Source organism: Alligator sinensis, unplaced genomic scaffold (assembly GCF_000455745.1).
Source record: "Alligator sinensis unplaced genomic scaffold, ASM45574v1 scaffold157_2, whole genome shotgun sequence".
Lineage (NCBI taxonomy): Eukaryota > Metazoa > Chordata > Crocodylia > Alligatoridae > Alligator > Alligator sinensis.
In genome coordinates this window covers 1-25319 of record NW_005842107.1, presented here as the reverse complement: position 1 = coordinate 25319, position 25319 = coordinate 1, and the positions used below count along the sequence as shown (strand labels likewise).

Genomic DNA, 25319 nt, shown 5'->3' with positions numbered 1-25319 from the left:
AGAAGCTATACCCAGGTACTTGCTCAGAAAAATCTGGAAAGAGGATTAAATTCTATCTTTTTTGGACTAACTGGCGAACAATTTTAAAGTGCCCAACTTGAGACACTTCAAAGGAGCTGGCGATCCAGAAAGGAAACAAAACGTACTAGTATCCCCCTTTGAGGTAAAGTGTTCATTAACCAAAACTGAAGACATCCAAAACCGCAATTCATTTTTGAAAAACAAGTACAATGGGTGCCTGCCTGCACACGACCTGGGAGGTGGCTATGACACCCTGCATTTACCACGCTCCAGCCAGCCTCTGCGTCTTGTGCACCAGCATCTCCGAAATGGCAAGAGGGGCGCTTCATCCGACTAACTTTAGATAAAGTGCCCCCACACTGCCATTTTGAAGCACAGGGACGCTGATACACAAGATGGTCCGGGAACTTTAATTAGCTTTGAAAGCTGCTCTAATTGAAGTGACCACCCCCGCCCCCGACTCCAAGAGCACATGTAAAAATGCCCAAGGTAACTGTGCTACATGCAGAGCAGTTTCCATCCCCCCTTTGGGCTTCCAAGTGGTGGCTCATTCATTTCTTACATAATAACCAAGATGTATCTAGTGCAGGTAGACATCACAGACAGCTTTACAGAAGTGTATTGCAGGGAGAGTGAGGGTGCGAGCCTCCCAGTGAAATGTTCCTTGAAGGCCTTGCTTCCTAAGGCAGAGAAGAAAACAAAGCTAGGAAGGGAGAGCGCTAGTGCCAAGAAGTGCACTTGCCCACCATGACAAACTAGGGCAGATGCTGAAGGAGGATAGGACAAAGGCATATCAACCCATGGAAATTTAGTCAAATTGAGTGTTTGTGGTTCTATCTGATACACTCTCCCTTGATGTGTATGTAGCCTATGCTGCAAACAGGAGTCAAGTGCATGCAGCAAGACAGTAAAAAGTACCTTACCCTGGAAACCATTTAGCATGTTGCTCCCAAGGATCTTCATCCTCCTTCCACTCCTGCAGTCCCTCACCACAATGAAAGCATTTGACACTATCTCCATTACCTAAGGAAACATGTGAATGAGAGATGTATGCTTGTAAAATAAACTGGCCCTGAACTGATCAATAAGTCTTCAGTAAAAAGCTTCTATTACAGAAAAAAGAAGCAAAATTGTATCAAATAACTAGTGAGCATTTAAGGAGAAAAAGAGATTCTGCAGATACTGCATTTACTCAAATACAAGTTGAGGTTTTTGCCCTCATTCAACATTTCTATTCAACTAGGGTCTTGGATCCAAGTGCAAGGCATTTGCTTCAGCTCCAACTCCAGTCAGGATCAGTCACAGCTACACCTGCCCCCATCGCTTACTATGGCTCAGGCAGGGGTCTGGCCTGTTCTAGCCTGCGGCATGGAGCACAGGGTTGCTCCGGCCAAGCCCAGCCTGGTAGCAGCACCTCCAACCCAGGCTCTGACCCCAGAGGCCAGGCAGAGGTCAGAGCAACCATGTTCTCCATGCCTCTGCCAGGAACAGGGCTGGAGCAGTGCTGGAGATGGAAGATAAAGGGTGGAAGGAGGGAGAAGGAACAGAGGTGGTGAGGGACAGAGGCTGGGGGAGGACATGTGCCGGGGGTTGCAGGCATGGGGGAGGCGGGCAGAAGAGGGAGGGAAGTGGCAGAGCAGCAGCTGCTCGGGCACACAGGCAGTGGTAGCAGCAGACACTGTGGGAGGGGGAGGCACTGGGGCATGCAGACAGCAGTGGGAGCAGGCATTGTGGAGGGAAGGGGGGTGTTGGGGCATACAGGTAGCAGTGAGGCAAGGAGCAGAGATCAGACCACTCGAGTTCCTCATCATCTGCCCCCCTGCCACTCCCTTTCCCACAGCAGGAGAGGAACAAATTTAAGACAGCACTCCAATAATTACCTTGTAGATATGGAAAGATATAACAAATCTATTTATTTTCCATATCTGGAGTCTGATTATTAGGGCATCGTCTTAAATTCAAAGTGGTCTTGGAGTCAGGTAAGTACAGTAGTATTATGAAAAGTAGTAAGGCATACGTCCAGAAAAAAAAATACTTACACCAGGGGTTGGAAACGTTTTTGGCCGGAGTGCTGAAAAACCACAATGTCTACCTTGTAAGGTGCTAGAGTCCCAGCATGCCAGAAAAACAAAACTGGGACGGGGGGTACATTGCACTGCATATTAATATAGTTAATAATAAAAAATGGGGGGTTTGTTTGGTTTGTTTTACAGTAAATACTGGGTTTTCTAAAAATGCTAAACCTGGTGACAAGAAATAAAACTTCATATAATACCTTTATTCCTATGTATTCTTTTTTTGTTAAGCATGTTGTGATGAGAGGAAAAAAAAGAGAAAGACGACAAAAAGTGGAGAGAGAAAGAGAGAGAGAGAAAAGAGAAAAAGAAGAGAAAGAAAGAGAAAAATGAGAGGAGACACAAAAAAGAGAGTGAGAAGTAAAGAAAGAAAACAAGAAAAAAAGGAAAGAAAGAGAGAAGAAAGAAGAGAAAAAGAGGAGAGAGAGAAAGAGAAAAGAAAGGAGGGGAAAAGAGAGAGAGAAGAGAAGAAAAACAGAAAAGCAAAAGAAAGAGAAGAGAGGAAAAAAAGGAAGGGGAGAAAGAGGGCGGGCCCTTCCTGCCCACCTCTCGCACCACGACCCACTGCAGCTCAGGCCGGTTGGTCCAAGGCAGCGTTCAGCAAAGGAAGACAGTGACACCCCAGCAGCAGCCACCAGGCCCAGGGCTCTCAGGCCTCCCCGATGGTCCCGGAGAGGGGAGAGCCTGAGCCCAGGGCTGGAAGTGGGGGCAAAGCCAGGGCTTGGGCAGACTGATGCCCATCCCACACAGGTGGGGGCAGCACTGGGGCACCAAGCGCTGGGGCCAGGTGCTCAGAGCAGGGTCTGGGTGGCATGGGGAAAAGCAGGCACAGGGGGAGGTGCCGTGAGCGGACCAGCCTGGCTGGGCTCTTGGGAAGGCAGGATGCAGAGGAGAGCAGGGCCCAGGTGGGAAGCAGGGGTGCCCCAGGGCTCCGCAGACTCAGGCCACGGCAGGTGAGTGGGCTGGGGCACCCAGTGGCACCCAAAACAGGGCCTGGCTCGGCCCGCGCAGCTCCACAGGGATGGATCGCAACTGTCCTGCCTACAAGGGGATGCTGCCTAGCTGGGGCAGCACATGGAGCTCAGGGAGCTCCCAGCTCCACCTCCCTGCATGCCAGGCATAGCGAGAGTGGGGTGGAGTCACCCCGATGCAGGAGCCTGGGCCCCAGGAAAAGCCACCTTGGGCAGCACTTGGGGCTGAGCTAGCCAGGAGCCTCCAGCACAGCGGTCCTCGCAGCACCTGCATGGGCCCCAGCTTCACCCACCCGCAGGTCCTCTCCCGGGGCTGGGCCAGGCTGGGGGGCACAGCAGCAGACAGTCCCTGCCTCTGTCCCCCAGTGCCTGCTGTGGCACTGGGACCTGTGGCTGCTCCAGAGAGCCCAGAGTAGCAACTTAAAATAAAACTTTTTAAAACAATTTCCTCGCACACCACCTGGCATGCCAAGGAAAATATCTCCATGTGCCACTAATTGGCATGTGTCCCGGGGGAGGGGGGGGTTCCCTATCCCTGACTTACACTAAAAAAAACCCTACAAACCCAAAGTTACACAGAAATGCTTCCTCATCCAATGTTATCTGGCAGTTACATATTTCAGAAATACTACTAATAAACCTATTACAAAATTCTTTCAGTGCTCAACTAATAAGGCATAAAAACAGCATCACAAAATTTTAGGGGAAAAGGATTTGACATTATTTCCTTTGTCTTCTCTGTATTCTGTATCACGTCTCAGTATCCCCTTAAAATGAGTGGAAATAAGAGAATGCTTGTTCAAAGAGACCTTTTTGGTCATAATTTTCACTAGTCCAGACTAATAATCTCTCATGTCACCACTGTTTAGAACTAAAGGAGGAAAGGAAGGAAATTAAATTGTCACAGCTCTACTGCACTGGATATTATAAAGATGCAATTAGAAACTGCTAATATATTAAGTTAATTGCAATGACATGACATGGATAGATTTCTTCCACAGAAACTAAACCCTTCTCAGCCTACAGGAACTACATGGTCCTCCTGGAATTACTCAACAACCAGATGGCCTGATAAGCTACCCATTTTCTGCAGATCTCACTTTGCTTTGGAGGAGCTAAACTTTATTGAGAATCCTGAGATAATACAGGCAATATTAAAGTCTGCATAGCTGGTGGTAACATGTTTGTATGTCAGACATGCTAGACAGGATCATACTTTTTACTTGGGGGCCAGGGAGAGAGAGGAAGAAAACATGGAACAGAAAATCTTTAAGAACCATGAAAAAAACAGCTAGTGAAGGTGACACCTAGAAATTATCCTGGAAAAAAATCACCTTTTCCTTGTAAATCAATAGTAAGTATTATTTGGCACTTGCACGCTATGTTTCTGATATAAATGTCAAAATGCTTTCAAAATATCAAATTAAGCCCATCGGTTAATTTATTCCCATTTTATAGGTAGAAAAAATTATTCACAAAAAGATGCACCCTGCATGTGTGAGACTGAAGGCTCTGGGGCGTGAAGACCCAGTCCTCAGAAGGATATTTGTAAATCCTGTAGCACAGTGGGCTTCTGATCCGACTGGGGCTGCTCAGTGCTGCCACTATGAAAACACACAAAGGAGTGAAAACAGAAGAGCGGAGCACAGACTGCCTGATTTCAAATCCTGCATGTGAACCAGAAACATATTGTCCTTCCCTTTAAGCCAACAAATGACACCTGTAAGACAGTGTTTCATTCTTTGTAACGCGAAACAATATAATTGTCTCTCAAGGTATTTTTCAAGATGGAAACTTGAGTAGCTATACATCTTAAGAAGGGCTTACAAAATAAAGAATCTTTCATTCTAAAACCCTCCCTTTCTTTAACATACTATTGCTAGGAAGGAATTTCTAATTAAGATTCAAATGTTATTATTGTCGAAGATGATGATTCATATTTTATAAACTTGGCAAGCATATTGAATCATTTAATAACATAGAAATGCAATGTAAACTAAAAGATTAGATTTGTTCATTTACTTTAAGTCTCAAGCAAAACATTATTTCTGGCAAGCCGTTCTCCATTAAATTAATGGAGATTCTGATGAAATCGTGCATCACAATTAAGCTCGAGGTCTGGCTTACCTATGCTATAGAATCCAGCTTTGGCAAGTTGCTCCTTGTTAGCTGGGTATCGCCAATTCGAAAATGTCCTGAGCCGCACATCGTATTCTGCCATAGAGGGATTCCTTGGATGCTCTGCATCATATAAACTATCCCTGCTGACCTCAGCACAATTAGATTCACTTGGGATGTTTCCAACATCGTGGCCCAAGACAAAGAAGCACCGGGGAAAATGCCTCTTGTGCTCTGACAAAGCTCGATCACGAGGTTCCCAATTTTTCAATTTTCCACCACAACAAAAGCATTCCACTTGATCATCAATACCTGAATAATACATCCCAGCACTGGCTAATTCCTTTGGTGTTAATGGTACGTAGTTTGGCCAGTTGTGAAAAGACCTTAACCTAGCTTCTTCACTGCACATAGCAGGGTTTCTAGGGTACAAGGCATCTGACATGTCCACAACCTGCCCTGTTCTCAGAAGATAATCTGCTCTTAGGTCAGATGAACTGTCAAAAGCATGTTGAAGGCTTGAATTTCCAGAACAATTTTCAATTCTGAGCTGGCAGTTTTGGAGGATAGGATGCATATCATTTTTCAAACAGTTAAATCCAGTAAGAAAGTTGCAGTCTGAGGAAATATTTTTGTGTCTCCCTACTGCCGAGTCTCCATGCTCCCATCCTTCAACAGTTGCCTGACAACTGAAACACTTCACTTTGTCTCCCTCTCCCGTGTAAAAGAAACCAGCACGTGCTAGTGTTGATGCAGAGACCGGACAGCCACTTGGAAAGCTGACAAAAGTTTTCAGTCTGTGGCACTCTTGAGCCAACTCTTGGTCATGGTCGGTGTCTGGAGTGGCACAAGCCTCTGAGTTTTCTGGACCTGTGTGCGTCATGTCTGTCAGAAGGAAGGTGCTCTCAGACTTCCTAAACAAAAGCAGATGTTTTAACATTACACAGATGTATCATACTCCCGACACAGCAGTTATGTACATATTCGAAAACCAGTGGGATGAAAATATTAATTCCTTCAATTAAGTCTACAATTCTGTTTTTAATTTTACCCTTTTTTAAGCAATGTTTTAAAAAACAGTAACATTCTAGTAGAAATAGTAGGGAGGAAAAACAATGAATATTTTTTAGCAAGAAGTTTTCTAGTAACATATTACTGTTATCATCAATTGTAACCTGAACAGCAGCAAAGAGTCAACAGGAGGCTACAAAGCATTAAAAGTTTGTAGCCCAAGATGAACATTCCCTTGGCAAACCTTAGGAGATCAAGGCTGATTACAAAATGTAACAGGAATGGAAGGTGAGAGCCAAAGCAGTATAAGCCAACATTTAAGAGAAGGCCTCAAGTCTTGTTACGTAAACACTGGGTGCATCTACACACGTGCTTAACTGAGCAGTAGACTAATTTGCTGCAGTGTAAAGCATCACAGCCTTTACATGCAACACTATTAGACTGCAGCAAACTATTTTTTGCCAATGTAAGACAGTACTGTTGGGGACAGTATTATATTATGGCAGTGAAAAGAACATCACCTAAACTAAGGGTGCACTGATAGAGATTTTGGGGACCAGTACTAGTAGCCGATTTTTAAGGAAGCAGATACCAATCCAATATCCAATACAGCTGTGTGCAGCTGGTAAGTCTGTTGTGGTGGAAGGGGAGGGGGGAAGGAAGGAGCATGGGGGGCAAAGCAAGGCCCCCCCATGGTGAGGGAGGGAGTAGGACTTGGATTGGGGCAGGTGCTGCCCAGCTGGGGCTGGACGGGGCAGGGAACGGGGGGTGCAGCTCCTGCTGCTGCGCACACCCCAGAAGCACACAGGGTGGGGGTGGGCATGCCCCCAGATCCACATGGGGCAGGACAGGGCCAGCTGAAGCTGCCAGTTGGTGCCCTGCTGGGCTGGGCTTGGGGTGGGCGACAGCAGTGCTGGGAGTAGGCTGCAGCCACCCCAAATTTCACCATAGCCCCCTGCAACCCGTCCTCCCATGCCACCACCACCACCACTTTCTTTAAGTGTAGCCCACCCCCCACCACGCGCTGGGAAAAGCTCAGTGCAGCCCCACCCCCCTGCCGCAGAGATCTGGGGGCACAACCCTCGTGTGCCCTCCCAGGGTGCACACAGCGGCAGGAGCCACTCCCCCCTCCCTGCATGAGCCAAGGCTCCATCCCGCGCAAGGCAGGGCAACGTCTGCCCCAGCCCTCTCCCCAGCTCAAGCCCCACTCCCTCCTTCCCCACAGGGGGCCTTGATTTGACCCCCCACACTCCTTCCCTCCCCACTCCCCTTCCACCACAACAGATTTACCAGCTGCACGCAGCTCTCCAAGCTGCCGGGCTGTGCTCCTTGCCACCTGCGTGCCATGCCGCGGCTGCATGCGTGCACAAGCATTTATCAGCAAGTTATTGGCTACATCAGGCCGATTTCCTATGCAATCAATTTTCTTTATATCAGTGCCAATCCAATATTGGACCGATGTATCAGTGCACCTCTAACCTAAACATGTATAAACGCTGACATTGTGCCTGGTCAGCCCAGGTAGCAGGGGGCCAGACCCCCGTCTGCCACCTAGCCACAGAACTCGGCAAGCTGGGGCGCTCTCGTGCCCCAGCCAGCCCCTCTGCTGTCAGATGATGCCTACTGGAGCCTGGGGATGACCCCTAGGACACCTGCCAGCCCAAGACTGCTCCACCCTGATTCAAACTGCACAGCACTTGCATGTGTGCGCTGGGCCACAGCAGTTTGAGCATCTACAAGTGCCATTAAGGCGCTGTGATAAACTCTGGCACAAACTGCACTGGAGTTTATCGCATCACTTTAATGGCACATGTAGATGCACCCATTGATTGTACAGCAGATGTAGCCTATCCCAGACTTTTATGTATTTGTTCCAGTTTGGAAGGACCCCTTACTCAAAATTAGCTTAACGCAGGCGTGCTTAACTCCCAGCCCATGGGCCACCTGCGGCCTGCAGGTCTCCCCACAGGTCTAGGAATTTGGCAGTGGGAAAGTGGTGGCAATTACTACTGCCGCCACCACTCCACCACCAAATTTCCAAGCCCGTGGAGCTGGTATTCATGTGAATCAAGCAAGGCCCAAGGCAGCCACATGGAAATGGCCCAGCCATATTACGTCCTGAAGGCAGGACCTTCCCATGTAGGTGAAATCGGCCTCTGGATGGGCCAGCACTATACACCAGATTGGGTCCACAGAGATCTGGGACCGCTCATCTGGCCTACAGGCCAAAGAGGTCAGGCACCACTGGCCTAGTGTATCGTTGTCACACAAGCAGCATTAACTCTCTTTTCTAACTATTAAGTGCCTACTACACATTTCCCCATGCCATACATCTATTTGCAAATGTTAAAGTTAAGTTCAAACTCTAGGGTTGTTTTGTTTTTTCAACTATGAAAATATACCCCAAATTTTCAGGACCTTGGTAAATGTCTGAGCAAACAGAGACTTTATACTATTCACTGAAGGATAAGCAAACTCAGTGCTTTAACAACTATGAGAAGGCAACTCTAGTCCCAAGGACCAGACTAAACAGACTCATAGTAAAGGTATCCTGACCCCAGCCCCTAGATGATGAGCTCTTTCGTTTACTTTCCTGATTTATTTAATCACGTGCTTTGACAAGTGCACCAATTTTTTTACAAATTTTGTAAAAGAAAAAAAAGTGCACATGGTTTAAAGCATAAAATTCAACTGTACAAAACAAAATACATTAGGAAAATGTTTACACATACATTTGGCTTCCTAGCTATCCTAATATTTTCATGTATTCAGATCACAATCTCGATACTGCTACATTAGTAAAGTGCTGCTGTTTACTCAAGCCTTATAGCAACACACTTTTTAATTCATCAGTTAACTAGCTCGGACTCCCGGGATCACCAACTGGAGAAAACACATTTGCGTAAAGTTTTTTCCTAGTGTAAATGTACTCATTATGCATCACGGTCTCGATTACTAATGCTTTCAAACTCATGGTTTGTGGAACGATAGAAGAAAGTTTGTTATAAAATACAATTTTGTGCACAGGATATTTTTTTTAAGTTGCCACCGTTATGCTTTACATGGTATTATGTAGATAAATATTTTAGACTTCTCTACAATACTTTTAAGTTTGTAATCAACCATTGATGTACTGAGTGTATATATGCAAATTTAGACATAACATAATTAAAAGCAGTGTCGTCAACACAGGCAGTAAAACAAGAGTCAGACTACTCATGATAAACGCTTTCTTTTTCTTTTTTAATTGCCTTCTGGGTTTTGAGCCTGCAGGATTTATTTTCAATCCTCTCTCTCCATTATCACGATGAAACTAAAAGGTTACACACTAAAAAAAAAATTTTAAAAAGCAGAGATGCTCATATATACATGGCTATAGCAATCAGAGATTTAATAGCACTAAGCATTACAAGACCCATGATTAAATTGCAAGATTTGGTAACACTGCATGTGTCATTTTAGGACAGTAAGACACGACTAGAAGAAACAAATATGGGTTCCATTAGACCAGCAGTTCCCAACCCACAGCACACTGCTGCAGCCCATATGACATCCTGTTAAAAAAAAAAAAGAAAAAGTAAAGATATTTGACAGTGTAGAAGTGAGAGGTATTACAGAACATTGATTTGTATTGTATTACTGTCAGATAACAGATGCAAAACATTTTTTAAATGGATACACAGGAAGTAAGTTGAGTGTGCGCAGCCCACAGAACACACTGAGAGCTGCAAGTGTGGACCGCTCGGGCAAATAGGGCGAGAACCACTGCATTAGATGAACTGGGGGGAACAGCATCTTAGAGGTGTCCTCACCAAAGCATGAACTTTTTTTACTTCTCCTACAGCTATGTTAATATAGATTTCACTGAAGACTTTAAGCTGTTCTAGGTCAGTGGTTCTCAAATCTTTTTTGTACCAGGACCCGTTTGTAACCATTAATGGCCAGTCCCGACCCAGTGCCCCTCACTCCTGACCCGCTGTCCCAGCCCCCAGTGTGCGTGTGTGTGTGTGTAGGGAGGTGGGGGGAAGCACACAATCATAGACAACGAGGGCTGGAAGAGACCTCAGGAGGTCACATCTAATCCAACCTCCTGCTCAAAGCAGGATCAGCCCCAAGCAGCCCCCTGCGGGCTGGAGCTCTGCCAGCCTGCAAGGGAAAAGTCATCGTTTCCCACATATTTCCTTTAGAAGGAGAATCCATCCATTCTTAAAGTTTGTTGATCCATTTTTATTTGTTCGTGACCCCCTCATATGTTCTTACCACCCACTTTTGGGTTGCAACCCATGGGTTTAGAAACACTGCTCTAGGTGATAAATATAACATTTGAATTTCCATCAGGTTTTCTACACTTTGGTCAAATAACTACACTGATTCTGTAGCCTGTCCCACCCCAATCCCTCCTTGATCTGGGCAGCAGGGCACAAGCTTTGTGAAAGGGACTGCAACATTCAAGAGAGACAAAGACAACTTTAAAGGCAAGACTTCCCTCCCCCAGCCCCATCATTCCTACACCACACTCTCCAGGGGAAAAAAAAAGAAATCTTTTGGGGGCCTAAAGAAACAGTTTATATCCCCCAATAAGCCATTTCTGAGCACTTCCATATCAGGTGTACACGGACAGTAATAATGACCCCTTCTAGGCCAGAGAAAACAGCACAAGAGCCTGCCTACTGCAATAACCCTTCAGACTTAAGAAGCAAGTCACTTAAAACTTCTCTAGCAACTTTTTAGTTGCTTTCCCTCTACCACTAGCATACAACTCAAGGAAGGGTATAGCATCATTTCACCTAAATAACTCCAGTCTCTCAAAACTGGCTACTGGAGCCCAAAGCTGAACAGAGGGCAGAAAGGAAGATCCCCTATCAGTTACTATCCTCATGAACTACTGGTCTTTGCTGGGAATGTTTTTAATGAAAAAAAAGCAAGTCCACTTTATTTTTCCACAAGCTAAACTCTAGTTATCTTTTCATGAACAGAATTTTGCTATAAAAGGCTCTCATCCTGGACACATTTATAGACATGCTTAACATTATTACTATGAACACCCTCATAGAAATGAACTGAGGAGCTTCCCAGAGGACAGCAGCTAAGCACGGCCCTAAGTGTCTGCATAACTAGGGTCACCAAAGCTAGAAAGTGAGCTGTAATTCCTGGCTTTTCTTCAGGAATGTACTGGAGTATTTCTAGCACCCTATGAACCACTCTTCTGTTGACAGTGGCCACGGAAACATGCAAGAACAAAAATGTGCTTCAGTGACAAACTAAAAGTGGCATACAGGTTGTAGCTATGTTGGTCTGAGGACGTAGGCAGACAAGGTTCTTTGGGTAAATCCAATATTTTTTATTAGACCAACTCAAATAGTTGGAAAAATCCTTTGGAAGCTTTCTTCTTTGCAATACCCTTCATCAGGCTGAGGAAGCATCTGCAGTTGGGGTGTGCTCTTCCTGGATGGAAAAGAAAAGAAGCCAGAGGCCAGTACACATAGGAGAAAGATGGGCAGTGAAAATGTAAACTGAGGCAGTCAGTGGGTGAAAGACACGTGGTGAGGAATGACTATAGCTGGTAAATAGTAGAGAGGTTACTTGGGGAGTCAGATGTTAGGCAGGTTATAATGGCACATTTGCATTAATTTTTCACATACGAAAAGCTTATAAATAAATGTCTCTCTCTATACCTAACAATATGACAATACACAAAAATCACACTAACCACATCCTACCATTACAGGAAGCATCCAGTCATCAGATTCCAGAGCTAAAGGACCTTTTTGCCAGCAGCTGACAACCCTCTACTCCCACTGACTTCAAAAGGATGCTGAAGGATCTCAATATGAAACTCAATATTAAGAGCAAAATTTGAGCCATCCTCAGATCTCTCACTAAAGAGGACTACAGTCATACATGCAGCCCCACACTGAGTAGCAATTCTGAACTGCAAGTCTTTAAATACACAAATTAAGCATTACATTATTGGAGAGGATTTATTGATTTATTTATTTATTTTAAGTTTAATGAACTGCTGAAAGTCTCACAATAAATTGGTATGTACTTGCCCTGGACACAAAGGATAAACTGTGAAGGAAAAAAAAAGCAGAAGTTTTTCAGTACGGTTTAAAATCATCAAGCAGTATTTTCCTGTCATGTGCCTTATAGAACAAAAGGCAAAAAGATGGCAAATATTGTATGCAGTCAATACTTCCTGTACTCAAACTTCTACAAAATATTCTCCATACTGTCAGCAGTTATTGGCATCAAAGATACTGGTTCAATGCTTCATCTAGAAAGCAAAAACTTTTATGCCTGACTCCATGCACTGAAGCAGAAGCTTTCACTCTCGAGACCAAGATGCAAAAACTAACTCAAAAGCTATCTAATAAAGGTTTGCCTTTATCTGGCTGCAAAGTTTTCTGTCGGGGGCGATGCTTTTTTTTTTTTCTTCTCTCTCCAGTCTGCATTAATATTCATACGTTATTTTCAAAGGCCAACCCAGGTTATAAAATTATTGCACTTTGTTAAACAATACTGCATTCAACAGCCAAGAAATGTGGGAAGAACCTTTAAAAAAAGGTTTATGAAATAAAGAATATTGCACCTGTGTTATCAAAGAGACAAAAGGTAAGTATTGCAAAGCTGTGCAAAGCTTTGGTTGCCAATTTGATTCGGCCTGATTCAGTGGTCAAATCTCTGAATCCGGATCAATTAAAGGGTCTCCCGATTCGAATCAGAACCCTCCAAATTGATTCGGAGAGATTCAGAAAGATTTGGTAATTTGGACAAAGATAGAGCTTTAAATGTTTTTTCCACATACCACAAGGTACCAGGAGGCTTGTGGATGCCGAGATGGTGGAGTGGATGGAGCGCCTCACAGGAGCACAGGGGAGTCCCCCGCACGCAGGGCAGCAGACCCAGAAGTGGACCAATTTACTGTGAGACTTTCAGCAGTTCATTAAACTTAAAAGCTTACAACTAAAGAATTTTTTTTGCAAAAATCTTGTTGGACTAATAAAAGATCTCTCTACTACGAGTCCTGATTGCCTTATGCTCATGATAGATTTCACTAGTTTTCTATTGAGATGGCTTTTGGACATATATTTTTTGCATTACAGTTGAAATATTTGAGTGAAATTAATGTATTACACAAATGATTTGTAGTAGCAGTAACATGACAGTATTGCCTTAGGCTTGTATTGGGCTCTTCTAAGGTACTTCAAAATTCAGGAAATACTGAAAAAAGGCAGTCATGAGCTTTGTGCTTCTGAGTATGTAAAAGAGGGTTTTCTTTTCGAAGTAGGTAATAGATTCCAAACATCTTGTGCTTAATTACTTGGGAGACTTTGCCCTTCAAAAGTCAAAATAGTTATCTAGGTCAGATACGTAATTCAGCTGATTTAGCTCTTTGAAGAGGTAGGCAAATAAAGAGTAAGATATAACAGATCCATAGTATTAAGCTTAGAGGTCAATAAAGCACTTATAAAATCACTGGCGATTAAAGCTGGGATTTAAGACTGGAGGGATATACTCAAATTATCTTGTGCCTCCAACTACAGCTTGTAAATAGAACAGTTTTCCGACTCCGTTTGCTTAACCTGCTCATTGCATACTTACTAGGGGCGTGCGAAATGGGCCGTACCCGATTGGGTTTCGGCCCAAATCAGGGGCAGCGATTTGATTCGTATCACTGTTCCAATTCGATTTGGCTAAAACCAAATCTGAAGATTCGATGCTGATTTGGAGAATCAGCAATTCGGCCATAGACACAGCTTTAAATGTTTTTTCTACATACCTCGACCTGCCGGGCACGGCTTGTATCCCACAGGAGCGCAGGGGGCCCCCTTCATACTTGGTGGCAAACCCGGACATGGACCAGAAAGACTTAACATATGGCTGCAGGATCAAGTTAGGGAGGAACCTCCCATTTCTACAAAACAGGCATTAAGCCCCAACACCTCAGCAGGTACTAAGCCATGCCAGAAGAACAGTTTTCCCCAGAAATGCTTAAGGAAAACTGCCTTCATAGGCCCAGATACATGGTGTTTCCCCTGCCTGGTAAAGTACTTAACTATAAAACACAAGAACCTACCACAGGAATAGGATTACTACATGAGACATATGGTTCTACCTATTAAGCACAGTCCTCCTCACTGCCATCTTTTTCAAAGACATGGTGAACCACTAAACTGCATACATTTTAACTTCCTCTTCACTCCCACACCTGAGCTCTGCCTTTCTGTCCCACTCCCAATTATTCCTGTTTCTTCACCAGCCTTAAATGCCTGCCAAACATCACAAAACAGTTCACCCAAAATCCCTCTGTTGCCCCCTCTCTCTACCAATGGGCAGTTTCCAGGCACTCCCCTGCTAACTCAACCTGCCACTCAAGTTCATGAAAAGGTTCAAAGTATGGAAATATAGATACCAATTAACATGTTCTGCACAAATTCTTCACCTGGTGTAAAGAGGACAGAACCCAGCAGCCCTGGAACAGTGACTCATCAATGTAAGGGTCACACGTAGCTGGCTTTTACTTTCATTTACATTTGGACTCTAGTCTCTCACTTTCCTATTCTCACACTAGCCAAATACACACTGTGGGGACTGCTAATACATGGGGATGTTTTAATCGCCAAAAACAGAAAGAATAGAAACATGCATTAAACAAATAAGTCTAATAGCTTTTTTAATCAGAACTTAACCATTGGTCTTTGTAGTGCCATTTTAAAATAGCTTAAGCATAATTAAACCCTTCAAAGTGATATTTTAATGCAAATGACCCTTCAATCATTTTATGTGAAAATAATTTAAATATGCAAGTCAACTTAAGTGCACAGCTTTTTGGTAAAGTATCCTGTTCTGTTACAGTAACAGTGTCATACAACCACTAGGAGTTCACTATACACACACACACCTTACATTTTAAACAGGGAAAAAACTATTTGTTGACAAAAAAAAAAAAATATTTCTCCAAAAATATCCTAAATGCACAGTAATCCAAGGCTACAACCCCCATAATTCATTCACATGTTCTGAAATACAAACATCTCATGCAGCTAATATTGGTTTATAAACATCAGACCACAAAACCCTTTAACACTGCGGTTGTCATCAGCTGCGTGTTTTCATTCTCAGCACTGTCCTCTCCACGTTGTGCTGAGCAATACTGAACACAGTGAGATAAATACATTCATATTTACCAAGACTGAAGTTTCCCTAACATCAATGCACTAGTTTACACTGGGCACGTCTACATGAGACGCTTTGAGCACACTAGACTAAACCCATGGCACATTAGCATGGTGGACAAAGTTAATGCATAGGCATTGAAGTAACGCACAGTAGATCTAGTCTAATGCAAATGAACAATCACTTACAACTGCTACTTCAATGCCTGGCAAAAGAAACCAGCTGACCTTTCTGTCTCAAATTCCTACTTCCCTCTATTTGAAGGGATGTGATAGAGGAATGTCTTCAACCCTGCATATAGAGAAGAATCACTTTACATACCACGGGGAGAAAAAAACAAAACAAGACAATAAAACAGTAGCCATTTCAAACAATTCCCAATACAATTCGTAGTAGTCAAATGATACTTTCCAGCTTAGTAGCCAAGGGGGAAAATACCATAATTTAAATATATTTTCCTCCTCAAGCAAGGTAGGCAAGCTCTAATTCATGCATTTATTTAGATTTTTAGCCAGAATATTATGATTAAACAGCCCCTTGCAACAGATACAGGGGAATCTTCGAGCGGTACATTATGCTCCTGAGAACTTGGCATGTCAACCTAAAACATTTCAAATCAGTAGTGTCTTGTCAGACAATGATGGGGTACTGATTCCATGTTTATGCACAAGGCACTATTGAAAATATTTTTTGCAATATCTAGCTTTTTCCTGGAAATGCGCCATCTTAAACCTCACTAATACTTTATATTGCCAAAATAATGCGTAAAAGCATAGAGCAACATGACAATTTTTGAGTGCTAATTATTGCTAAACCTTCAACCAACCTAAGTAGATTTCTTAACACATGGCAATTGTTTTAATTACATTAGCTGCCTGACACATCACCTCTTTCTTGTTAAATATTTCAAAGGAATGAAGGAAATAGCCTTCATCTCTATGGGGCAGGGGACTTGCCACCTACATAGTAAAACACTTTAATCACAACAGCAGAGACATTACAAATACATCACAAACATCAGTTAGTCCTTCACATACTCCATTTAAATTTTAAAGAGCCTCCATTGTGACACTCTCTTCAATAATACTGCTCTCTCTCTCTGAATACCTTTTTGCCTGAGAGAAGACAATACTCATAACTTAACACACATCTTTCCGTTTCAAACACGTGGCATTCAAGTGACTTCCTACTTATGCAGAACATTTGCTTTGAGGCTTATGCTCAAACTCATTGTTCCATAACACAATGGTATTCAAATTACCTTTAAAAAATGTAAAAGGGAAATTAAAATTGCAGTGCTGCATAAAAGTAAATTTCTATAAAAAGGTTTTATAGAAAATAAGTCATTCTGTACTACTTTTCTGTTAGTTGAGTTTTAATACCTTGTCCTATGGAAGCACAAGGTCAATTAAAAAATTAATTGCTGAGATGCATATATTAAAGGAAAAAGACAAGCTCCCACCTAACAGCTGTGGCATAATACTTCACCATGCAAGCCAGTTAGCCAGCCTGAATTCAGAGAGTCAATTTTGTGTGTACAGGATAGCCAGGCCTATTTTATAAATATACAAAAAAAATCTGACAAAACTCAACAATTAAGTCTTGATGAACCAGAATTTTAAATCAGCACATCTATACTGCATAAAGTTTTCCAATGCAAAATATCTAATAATACATGAACTAAACAAAACTTGTTTTTAGCAGAACTTATTTCCTGTAGTTTAAGTAACATTAATCCTGCTTTTAAATATATGAAAGAATTAGGCAAAAGGAAACTTCCACTTTGAAGGAAAAAAAAAGAAAGAGATACCAAATTGCAGTCAATGTTCGAAAACATTTCATTCTTTACAATTGTCAGAAAAACCAAAGATTAATATGAAAAAAACATTAGAAATAAATGAGAAAATCATCCAAATTGAAGACCTGTAAACTGTGATTTGTAAACGAAACCAATTCTGATTTGACTGACAAGTCGTAACAGGCATGATTTCATATAACGCCACCACATTCCCAACACGACTCTGAGATGCAACAATTCTATGACAAGTGCCTACTTTTCCTTTCAGGTACTTTTTATGAGGATTAAGGACAGTAAATAATCACATGTTCAGGACAGATAGGGATAAGCGCAGACTTGTTTTTAATGCAGACTTTCCCTTTTCCATGTAACAAGCCTAAATAAAACAAATGCATCCTTTGCATCAGAGGGAGAAGTACATCCTCATGCTCTCACAACTCACATTTAAGTGCAAGAACAATGCTGTAGCTTAATATGCACTTGATCTTGAAATATGAGTACGGTGCAGAACATACTGTACCCGTTGACACGAACTGTTCTCGTGTCACTTTGCTGAAGTTCACTTTGCAGTCGTGCAGCTGCAACTATCAAGCAGGAAAGCAGTTACTAACAGTTGAAATGCTTAAGGAAAAATGTTTTAATAACATGCTTGCTAAAAAGCCAATGTTTCAAAGTATGAAAGCCTTTATTTTCAAAGACCAGAGGCAATTCTGAAAGCTGTGCTGCGGTTGGAGTGCTTGTTTTATTTTTACAAAGGGGGTACACAGCGCAACAAAATTCTGAGACACTAGAGCAGGTGCTGAGTCAAATGTGGACTTTTTTCTGACATTTATTTCTCCAGGAAAGCTCAGCTCAGCTTTGTTTATCTGACTTTTCCAGAGGCCCTGCTTAATTTTCTGGCTTGGCTTAAAGGGTACAACTATTCACCCATTTCAGGTCACAGGATTTTAAATCCTCCAGGCTCCTAGCATTTGGATCTAGTCACAAGGGCTTTTTATCCTCTCACCTTGACAAGCAGATATTTTTAGTCTTTGATAGTACTTCCCAAACTTTCTGAATCAATGGATCACTGTCAATCCTATGTCAAGATTTCTTGTAGATCATCATGCACCCTCATCAAACTTTTATTTGGAACGGCAAGGAAGAGGCCTGTTGTGATCTGCAGACTAGCTGCCATGGACAATAAAGAAAACCATCATAAAGATCTAGCTTTCACTGGGTTATTTTTTCCTTAAGGAAAGTGCCTATTGTTAAGATTATGGTGCATTAAATTGTTAGGAGAAGTGTCTACCCAAAGAAAAAAAAAATAATGGAACTATTTAGACACATTTACTATGAGAGCCCAGTGGTTTTCAGCATTTTAGATTCAAGACATGCCTGGCTAAACTCAGGGCAACCCTCAGAAAATGCCAAGGTTTCGCTTTCACTCATTTTTTGACCATGAAAGAGTAACTGAGTAATTCTCTCTTTTACAAGGAACTCAGAAAGACCACAACAGGTTTGAATGTTTCTGGTGCTGTAGATTCCTGTAAGAAAACTCTGGGTTTAATCTTGTGAATCGTGTGTAGGTGTTTGACCACTTAGTGCTAATATTATGTGGCAGCCTGTGCCACCATGGCTAGAAATAACTACAACAGACTGCCTTGTGCCAAAAACAAGAACAGGGGCACAGGAGCAGGAACAGGAGATTGTGAAGTTATAAGTAGTAACATAAGGGAAAGGAGATTTTAATATCTCCGTTCAGATATCCAAATATTCTCTATTAAGAGATAACATTACCAGGGTTTTTATTAGACAATGTTTTGGGCGAAGTAAACAGTAATTACTAAGCAGTTTTCTAGTGGTTTTTTTTTTATTTTGACAGGTCAGGTAAAGTAAAATCCCTGTTATCTGGGATTTTACTAACTAGCACACTTTACTAACCGGAATTTCTGGCCGGCCGGATGCAGGGGGGCGAGGGGGGGAAACTCGCACGTGGTGGCTGCTGTGTCCACCTACTACCCTGCTCTGCCACTGCTTGACGTGTGCCTGCTGCCACCCGCCCTCCCCCCCCATGCGCAGCCGCCACCCCCCGCTCTGAGTTATCTGAAAACCCCTGCTGGGTTATTTTTACGTAACTGCCAATCCCCTCACCACGGGGATGCCGGAGATTTTACCACACTCACATGGATGCATGCGCCACAGGACCATTGCAGATTTCAAAGCTCTTTATAAAACCTCTAAATGGTATTTGTTTCACTTGTGGCCCAAGCCATAAATGTTGAAGCAAGGTGCTCTAGTATGTAACATACAGGCCTATCACTTCAGGCATTAGAAGTCCACTCCTTGGCCTTAACATTAGGAAGGCACATGAACTCTACCCATCATTTTTCCCCCTTGGTCTAACAGGTATAAAAGTTGATGAGTACAACAGAAGAATGTTTTTTTTACCAGATCCTGGTACCAGAGCCTGGAATGTCTTTCAATTCTGAAAATTAGTCCCAACCACTAAGGAGATTAACCAATATTTTCTACCAAGCTTGTTTCTAGCTCCACCCACATGGAAGAGAACGCCTAGTTGTAAAACTAAATTTATTTTTTAAATCTTTTACTGTTACTCTCAAACTGCTTATGTTTATAATGCAAAGCCATCATAAAGTCTGCAAGAAAGAATGTCTGGAATTCAAAAGCTTGTCTAACTTTAGCCCAACTACATAGTTAGCCCAATAAAAGAAATTACCCTATCAAATCCTTGCAAGAAATCAGACATTTTAAGATTAACAGACTCTTAAAAGGTATTTAAATACTTTAAATAACTCCTCTTTTTTAGTTGCTTTGACACCCAATTTTTTGAAAACAAATAAAGCTGCATGTGCTCCACATGGAACAGCACAATAAGCATGCTGGGCTCCTCACTGCTGCTACTCAGTTACTTGCTGCCACTTACCAATATTTTCAAGGAAATAGCTGTTTTTGAAAGGCAGAATGAAGGAAAACAAGGTATGTACCTTATTCAGAGGTGTATTGTACATGAGAAAGAAAAAAAAAAGAAAGAAAGCATCTGGCTTCTCAAGCTAGTTTTGCAACCCATACTGAGCACCATGCCACCACAGCTGAGCAGTAGAGATCTCAAGAGCTTAAAGCCCCTCTGTTATGTCTACAAAGACCGCAGCACAACAGTGTAAACGTGTAACAAAAACTTGAGAGATTGAGGGAATGAAGACTCTGAATTTCCTGAGGCTAGCAATCCAATTCTTTGCTATAACTAGGCCTTGCCCCTCCCATACCCACCGCTCCTATTCCTCTAATGAGTGAAAATCCTGCCAGGCCTGCCTATTTTTGTTTCCTACTCCATTTTATCTAATGCTCTATAGCCATTTAGCTTAAATAGATTCAGAACTGTGTTAAAAATCAAGTCAGTTTTCTGCTTAAAGTCAACAAAAAAAATACCTCGGCATTTTGATACTGTAATTCAGAGTAAGCGAAACTTCATCTGGTTCCTTTTGCAAAAAAACCCCCAACTTGGAAGTGTTTGAAAAAGCCCAGAAGACAAATTAGCCATCCATGATGATCACATTTTTCCCCTATATGTAAAACGTATTCAAAATGACCTGCGAAATGGTAACTACTTGCTCTAGAATATTTGTATTATTTTGGGTTTGATCATGTTCTGCCACTGCTTGTGCTGTTATTTGTGTTTTCATCACTAAGGAGAGCACACACTCACAGTTAGTCGATCATAAGCAGGGATCCAGGTTTCCCGTGGAAAAACGCGGATTTCCCCCTTTAAGGGAGAAAAACGTGTATTTTCCACTTTGAAGTGGGAAAACGCGGGTTTGCCCCTATTGCAAACAGCTCTCTACCGGCCGGCAGAGTTCCAGCTTTTAAGAAGTACTTGCAGAAGAGTGGGAAACCATAAGCCCTGTCCAGGCGGGGAGGGGCAATGCCTGAGAACTTGGGTTAGCCAGGGCTGGCTCACACTCACTTTCCCTCTGCCGCCTTTGGGGGCTGGGCCCTGGTGGGTAAGGGGTGGGGCACTGGGGGGCCCTCTCCAAAAGGGTGGGGAAGACCCCTGTGGGTCAGGCGAGGGTTGTGCTGCCGGGGGGCCTGGGTCAGCAATCACCCTGTCCTGTGCCATGGGCCAAGGCCGGGGCAGGCTGCCTCATCTCGCTGTGGCTCATCCCAGATGGGCTCAGGCTGGGGACACTGCCCAGCTGGGGCATAAAAGTGGCAGTAGCTCAGTGAAGGAGGGAGGGAGTACGTGCTGTGCTCCTGCCCACCAGACCAGGCACCCTTGGGGCAGGGTTGGGGACCGCAGCTTTGGGTGCTACCCAGCCAGGGTGGTGCCCGGAGGCCAGGGTGTTGGAGGCGAGCAGTGCCCATCCACTGTGCCGGTGGCTGCTGCTCTGCTACTCAACGCACCATATCCCACTGGTGTACAGCTGCATGGCTCCTGGCAGCTCTGCTGGGGTTAGCACTAGAGGTGATGGCTGGGGGTGCACTGTGTAGCAGGGCAATAGGCGGGGAGGGGGGGAAGGGAACAGGAGGGGAGGGGAGAAGAGTGGCTTGGCTAGGTGGCATGCTGCCCTGCCTGGCCTGGTGCTTTGCCAGCCCTGAGGGGGCTTCTGGTCCTGGGAACCACTCAGGTGAGTTGTGATGGGCTTGGGGGAGGCAAGTACGGGGAGATGGCAGCAGGGTGTGTAAGAGCGTGTGATGGGCCAGGGGGTGTGTATAAGGGAGAAAGATGGGGAGGAGGGGACACTCCAGGTAGAAGTAGTCTCCAGAACCAGGCCTGGAGCCCCCCTGACCCACTAAAGCAGCCTGTACAGGGGGAGGCTAGCCTGGAAAGGAAGGGAGCTTGCCCAGGCAGAGGCAGGCCCAGCCCAGCCCAGTCCCTGAGCCCCTGTCTGGGGTTTCCCAGGAAGGGCATGGGGATTGCTAAGACCTGGGCACAGATGTGGGGAGCAGAACAGCAGGGGTGGGCACTGCTCAGAGCCACAGAGCAGCCGCAGCTGGATCTGTGACCTGGTGCAGAGAGGGAGCTTACATTTCTAGGGGAAAAAATGAAGTGAGGCTGACTTCCTAATGACTTCCTGTTTCTGCACCGTTCAATCATGGAGTGTTACATGCATAACCTCAAATTAAGAAGTGAGAAGTAGGACTTCAATACTGTCCACGTCAATACAAAACGTATGGAGGGACCGACCACAAAAGGGAAATGAGTATGTCACTAATGTGTATGAATAAATGCATTTATATAACTGCGTATGAATACATATAAATAGAGCTCAAGTTATAATGCAAGAGAAAATTTTAAAATGAATATTCATTTCAAATTAAAAAGAAAATATTACAGCATATCAGTCAATTTTTAGGATTTGATGATTAATCCCGATTAGAATATTGTGCTATAAGTGCTAAGCTAAGGCTGCACCTGTTGCCTTTTCCATTTAAACTGCTACCTACATTTTGGTTAAAAAAAAAAGACATGTTCAAAACATGCAATGGGAAGACTGATTTTAAAAGCATATACCTTCGTATTATATGTATTAACAGGGTTACACGTACACATAACTAGCCTTAATTATGATTTCAACATCAAAATCCCAGTTAAGAAGTCTGGAGAGTTTTCAAATCCAAAATTAACTTAGAAGCTCGTAGGCTCCTGTGGCAGTCTATTTTAAGTTGCGCACACCCAGTATTACCATTTTCATTTCTAAAAAAGGGAATGCTCCCAAATTTAGATTTGTAGAATTTCACTTCATCAGATGAGTTAAAGTGTTCAGCTCTTCCTTGCTGCGGATGCAGTGACCTGCAGGGTGCTGACCTGCAACCAACAACAAATCCTGCTTGACAAGCTCTGCGAAAGGGGAAGAAACACTGTATGTGTACATAGCTACTATGGCAACCTCCCACACGATACAAAATAATTCATTTATCACTGCTCTGCCCTACTGGTTGCTGTAAGACCATGTTTTGTGGCATGTAGCAGTTATCTCCCATTTAATGAGTCTAAGCAGTAGTAGTTGAGCATAAAAATCTGGCTGCTTTGGTGCTGAATTCTGGGTACCCATGTCTGAAAGTTTCCTGGGGAGTGGACTGTTCATTTTAAGAAAAGTGTTACATGACATTGTTACCTGCAATAGCAAGGGGATAGACTTCCCAAAGGAAGGTAAAACGTAACCCCTATTTTCAATATAGTTAAGGAATCAGAGCTTCGGAAACAATTTACCATCAGTAGCTTTTATCAAATCACAGCTACAGGCTAAAAAACCTGAAAGAAAATATGTTCTATTCCTTCTCCCAAACTACCAACTGAGAAGCCCCTAATTATGAAAGTTTCCAAATTTGAAGATTAATACCCAGATTTTAAAAGCTGACTAGCAATTCTCCATACTATACTGGAGAGTCTTTAAAGAGCTCTGATTTTTCAGCACTCATTAAGTACTCACATACGGCGGGGGAGTAATTAGGCTACTTTCAACCATCTCAAGTTAGACGCTCCAAAGTTCACATATCCAAAATCATTAACCACTTCTGAAAACTTTGGCCTAGAAGTCACAGTTTTGTTATAAGGTAATATAAATAAGTTTTCCTCCAAACAACTTCAAACTAATTAAGCCAAAGAAGAAAACACAATTTAAGCACCTACCATGTCAATTCAAATGCACAGTTTTACCTATCCACAGCAATCCCAAGCTCACGATCATAAGAGATGCACAGCAGATGAAACCAGTCACTGGTAAACAGTGAAATACTTTTTTTAAAGTAACTACCTCTGTTTTGCTGGGTCCACACTTGTTTTCCCTCTCACAGTTTCTGTAAGCATTACATTGGTCATTCTCTCACAAAATGGGACAGGAGCTCCAAACGCTGCCGTCCCCCACCCGCTTCAGTGAACAAGGAGGGAGGCTTCAATAGCAACCCATGGATGCTAACATGATGCACTTGCACACCACACTGCAACAAAACAAAGCACTTCTGCTATTCATAAAGGAAAAGTGCTTCGTGCGCACCAAATGGTAATGTTCACAATGCCAGGTACCAGGAATCTAGGTACTCAGGCTCCTGGGTGCCAAGAGGCATGGCTGGTAGCTTTGATTTTGGAAATGAAACAGTCATTTCTGTGTTTTGCAGGATATCAGAGTAGATGATCATAATGCTGCCTTCTGATGTTAAAACTCCATGAAATCTAGGTGAACCAGTAAAGGAGGACTGGTAAGGGAAAGGTCGAAGAAGTATGGATAGAAATAAGGAAGCATGTAGAAGATACAAAGGGAAGAGTTAAAAGAAAGGCTAAAATTGGGACCTTGTTTTTTGTTTGTTTTTTTAAAACCAGAAGTAAGGAGAGGCAGTGGACTCTCAAAGTGACAGATAAGAGTGCAGGAGACAGAAAAATGAAACTGGTGGGTGCAGTAGTCAGAGGAAGGGAGAAAAAAAAAATAGAGACGAGGTAGTCAAACAGAGAAGTGATGCAGTATTTGAAAAGGCAAAATACACTGAAAGAGAATATCAACTAGGTACATTAGTTACCATTCAGTTCTGAAGCATGTTATTGCAATTTTATATCCCCTTGCAGCCATAAATTATTTTTACCTCTCCCCATCTATTAGTTTTATTTTTTCATGTCACTATTTTAATTTCAAGCTCAAAGAAATATTTAGATTTCACTGCGATTCATCTACATTTTAAGCTGTACTCAAAAAAATATACAAATCTGAATCTGGACCCAAGTGAATTCAAGGAAGTACAAATTTATGAAAAACTGCCAGTGTTTTCCTTTCAAAGCAACATGTTGACCTAAATTAAAAGGTATTTAGCCAGATCAGTGCCCTGAAGTACATGGCTGTGTGCAAATTTATGCAACTGCCCCTGAATATTTTATATAATTTCATATTTAATTTCATTCCTAGCATTTCTATTCCTTGAAATACAGTTTCTTTTTGAGATACTGATCCTATCTTAGACCCTTTAGGAAAAGGTATAAGCTCTTTCAGACAATGAAAGAACAGAAAGAATCTGTTACGTATTTTTTACTTTACATTAAGACTCACACCAAGGAAAGAAGATTATCTAAAGGTATACAAGAAGAGAGCACTAATGCATTTCATATTTTTCCTGACAAGATACATTTACAAAATGGAAAATGGAATATATATATATATA

At 42.9% G+C, this 25319-nt stretch overlaps 1 protein-coding gene across 1 annotated transcript in view; it reads right to left on the bottom strand.

The window, feature by feature from the left end:
• The window catches only part of XIAP (X-linked inhibitor of apoptosis), a gene marked incomplete at its 5' end in the record, with an annotated part of 26535 nt that extends 8777 nt beyond the window's left edge, over positions 1-17758 (bottom strand). The window contains 3 exons of the mRNA XM_014520342.2: positions 945-1044; positions 5195-6099; positions 17695-17758. Coding sequence (XP_014375828.2) covers positions 945-1044; positions 5195-6099; positions 17695-17758 — 1069 coding nt within the window. The remainder of the gene's footprint in view (positions 1-944; positions 1045-5194; positions 6100-17694) is intronic.
• Between the last annotated feature and the right edge of the window lie 7561 nt (positions 17759-25319).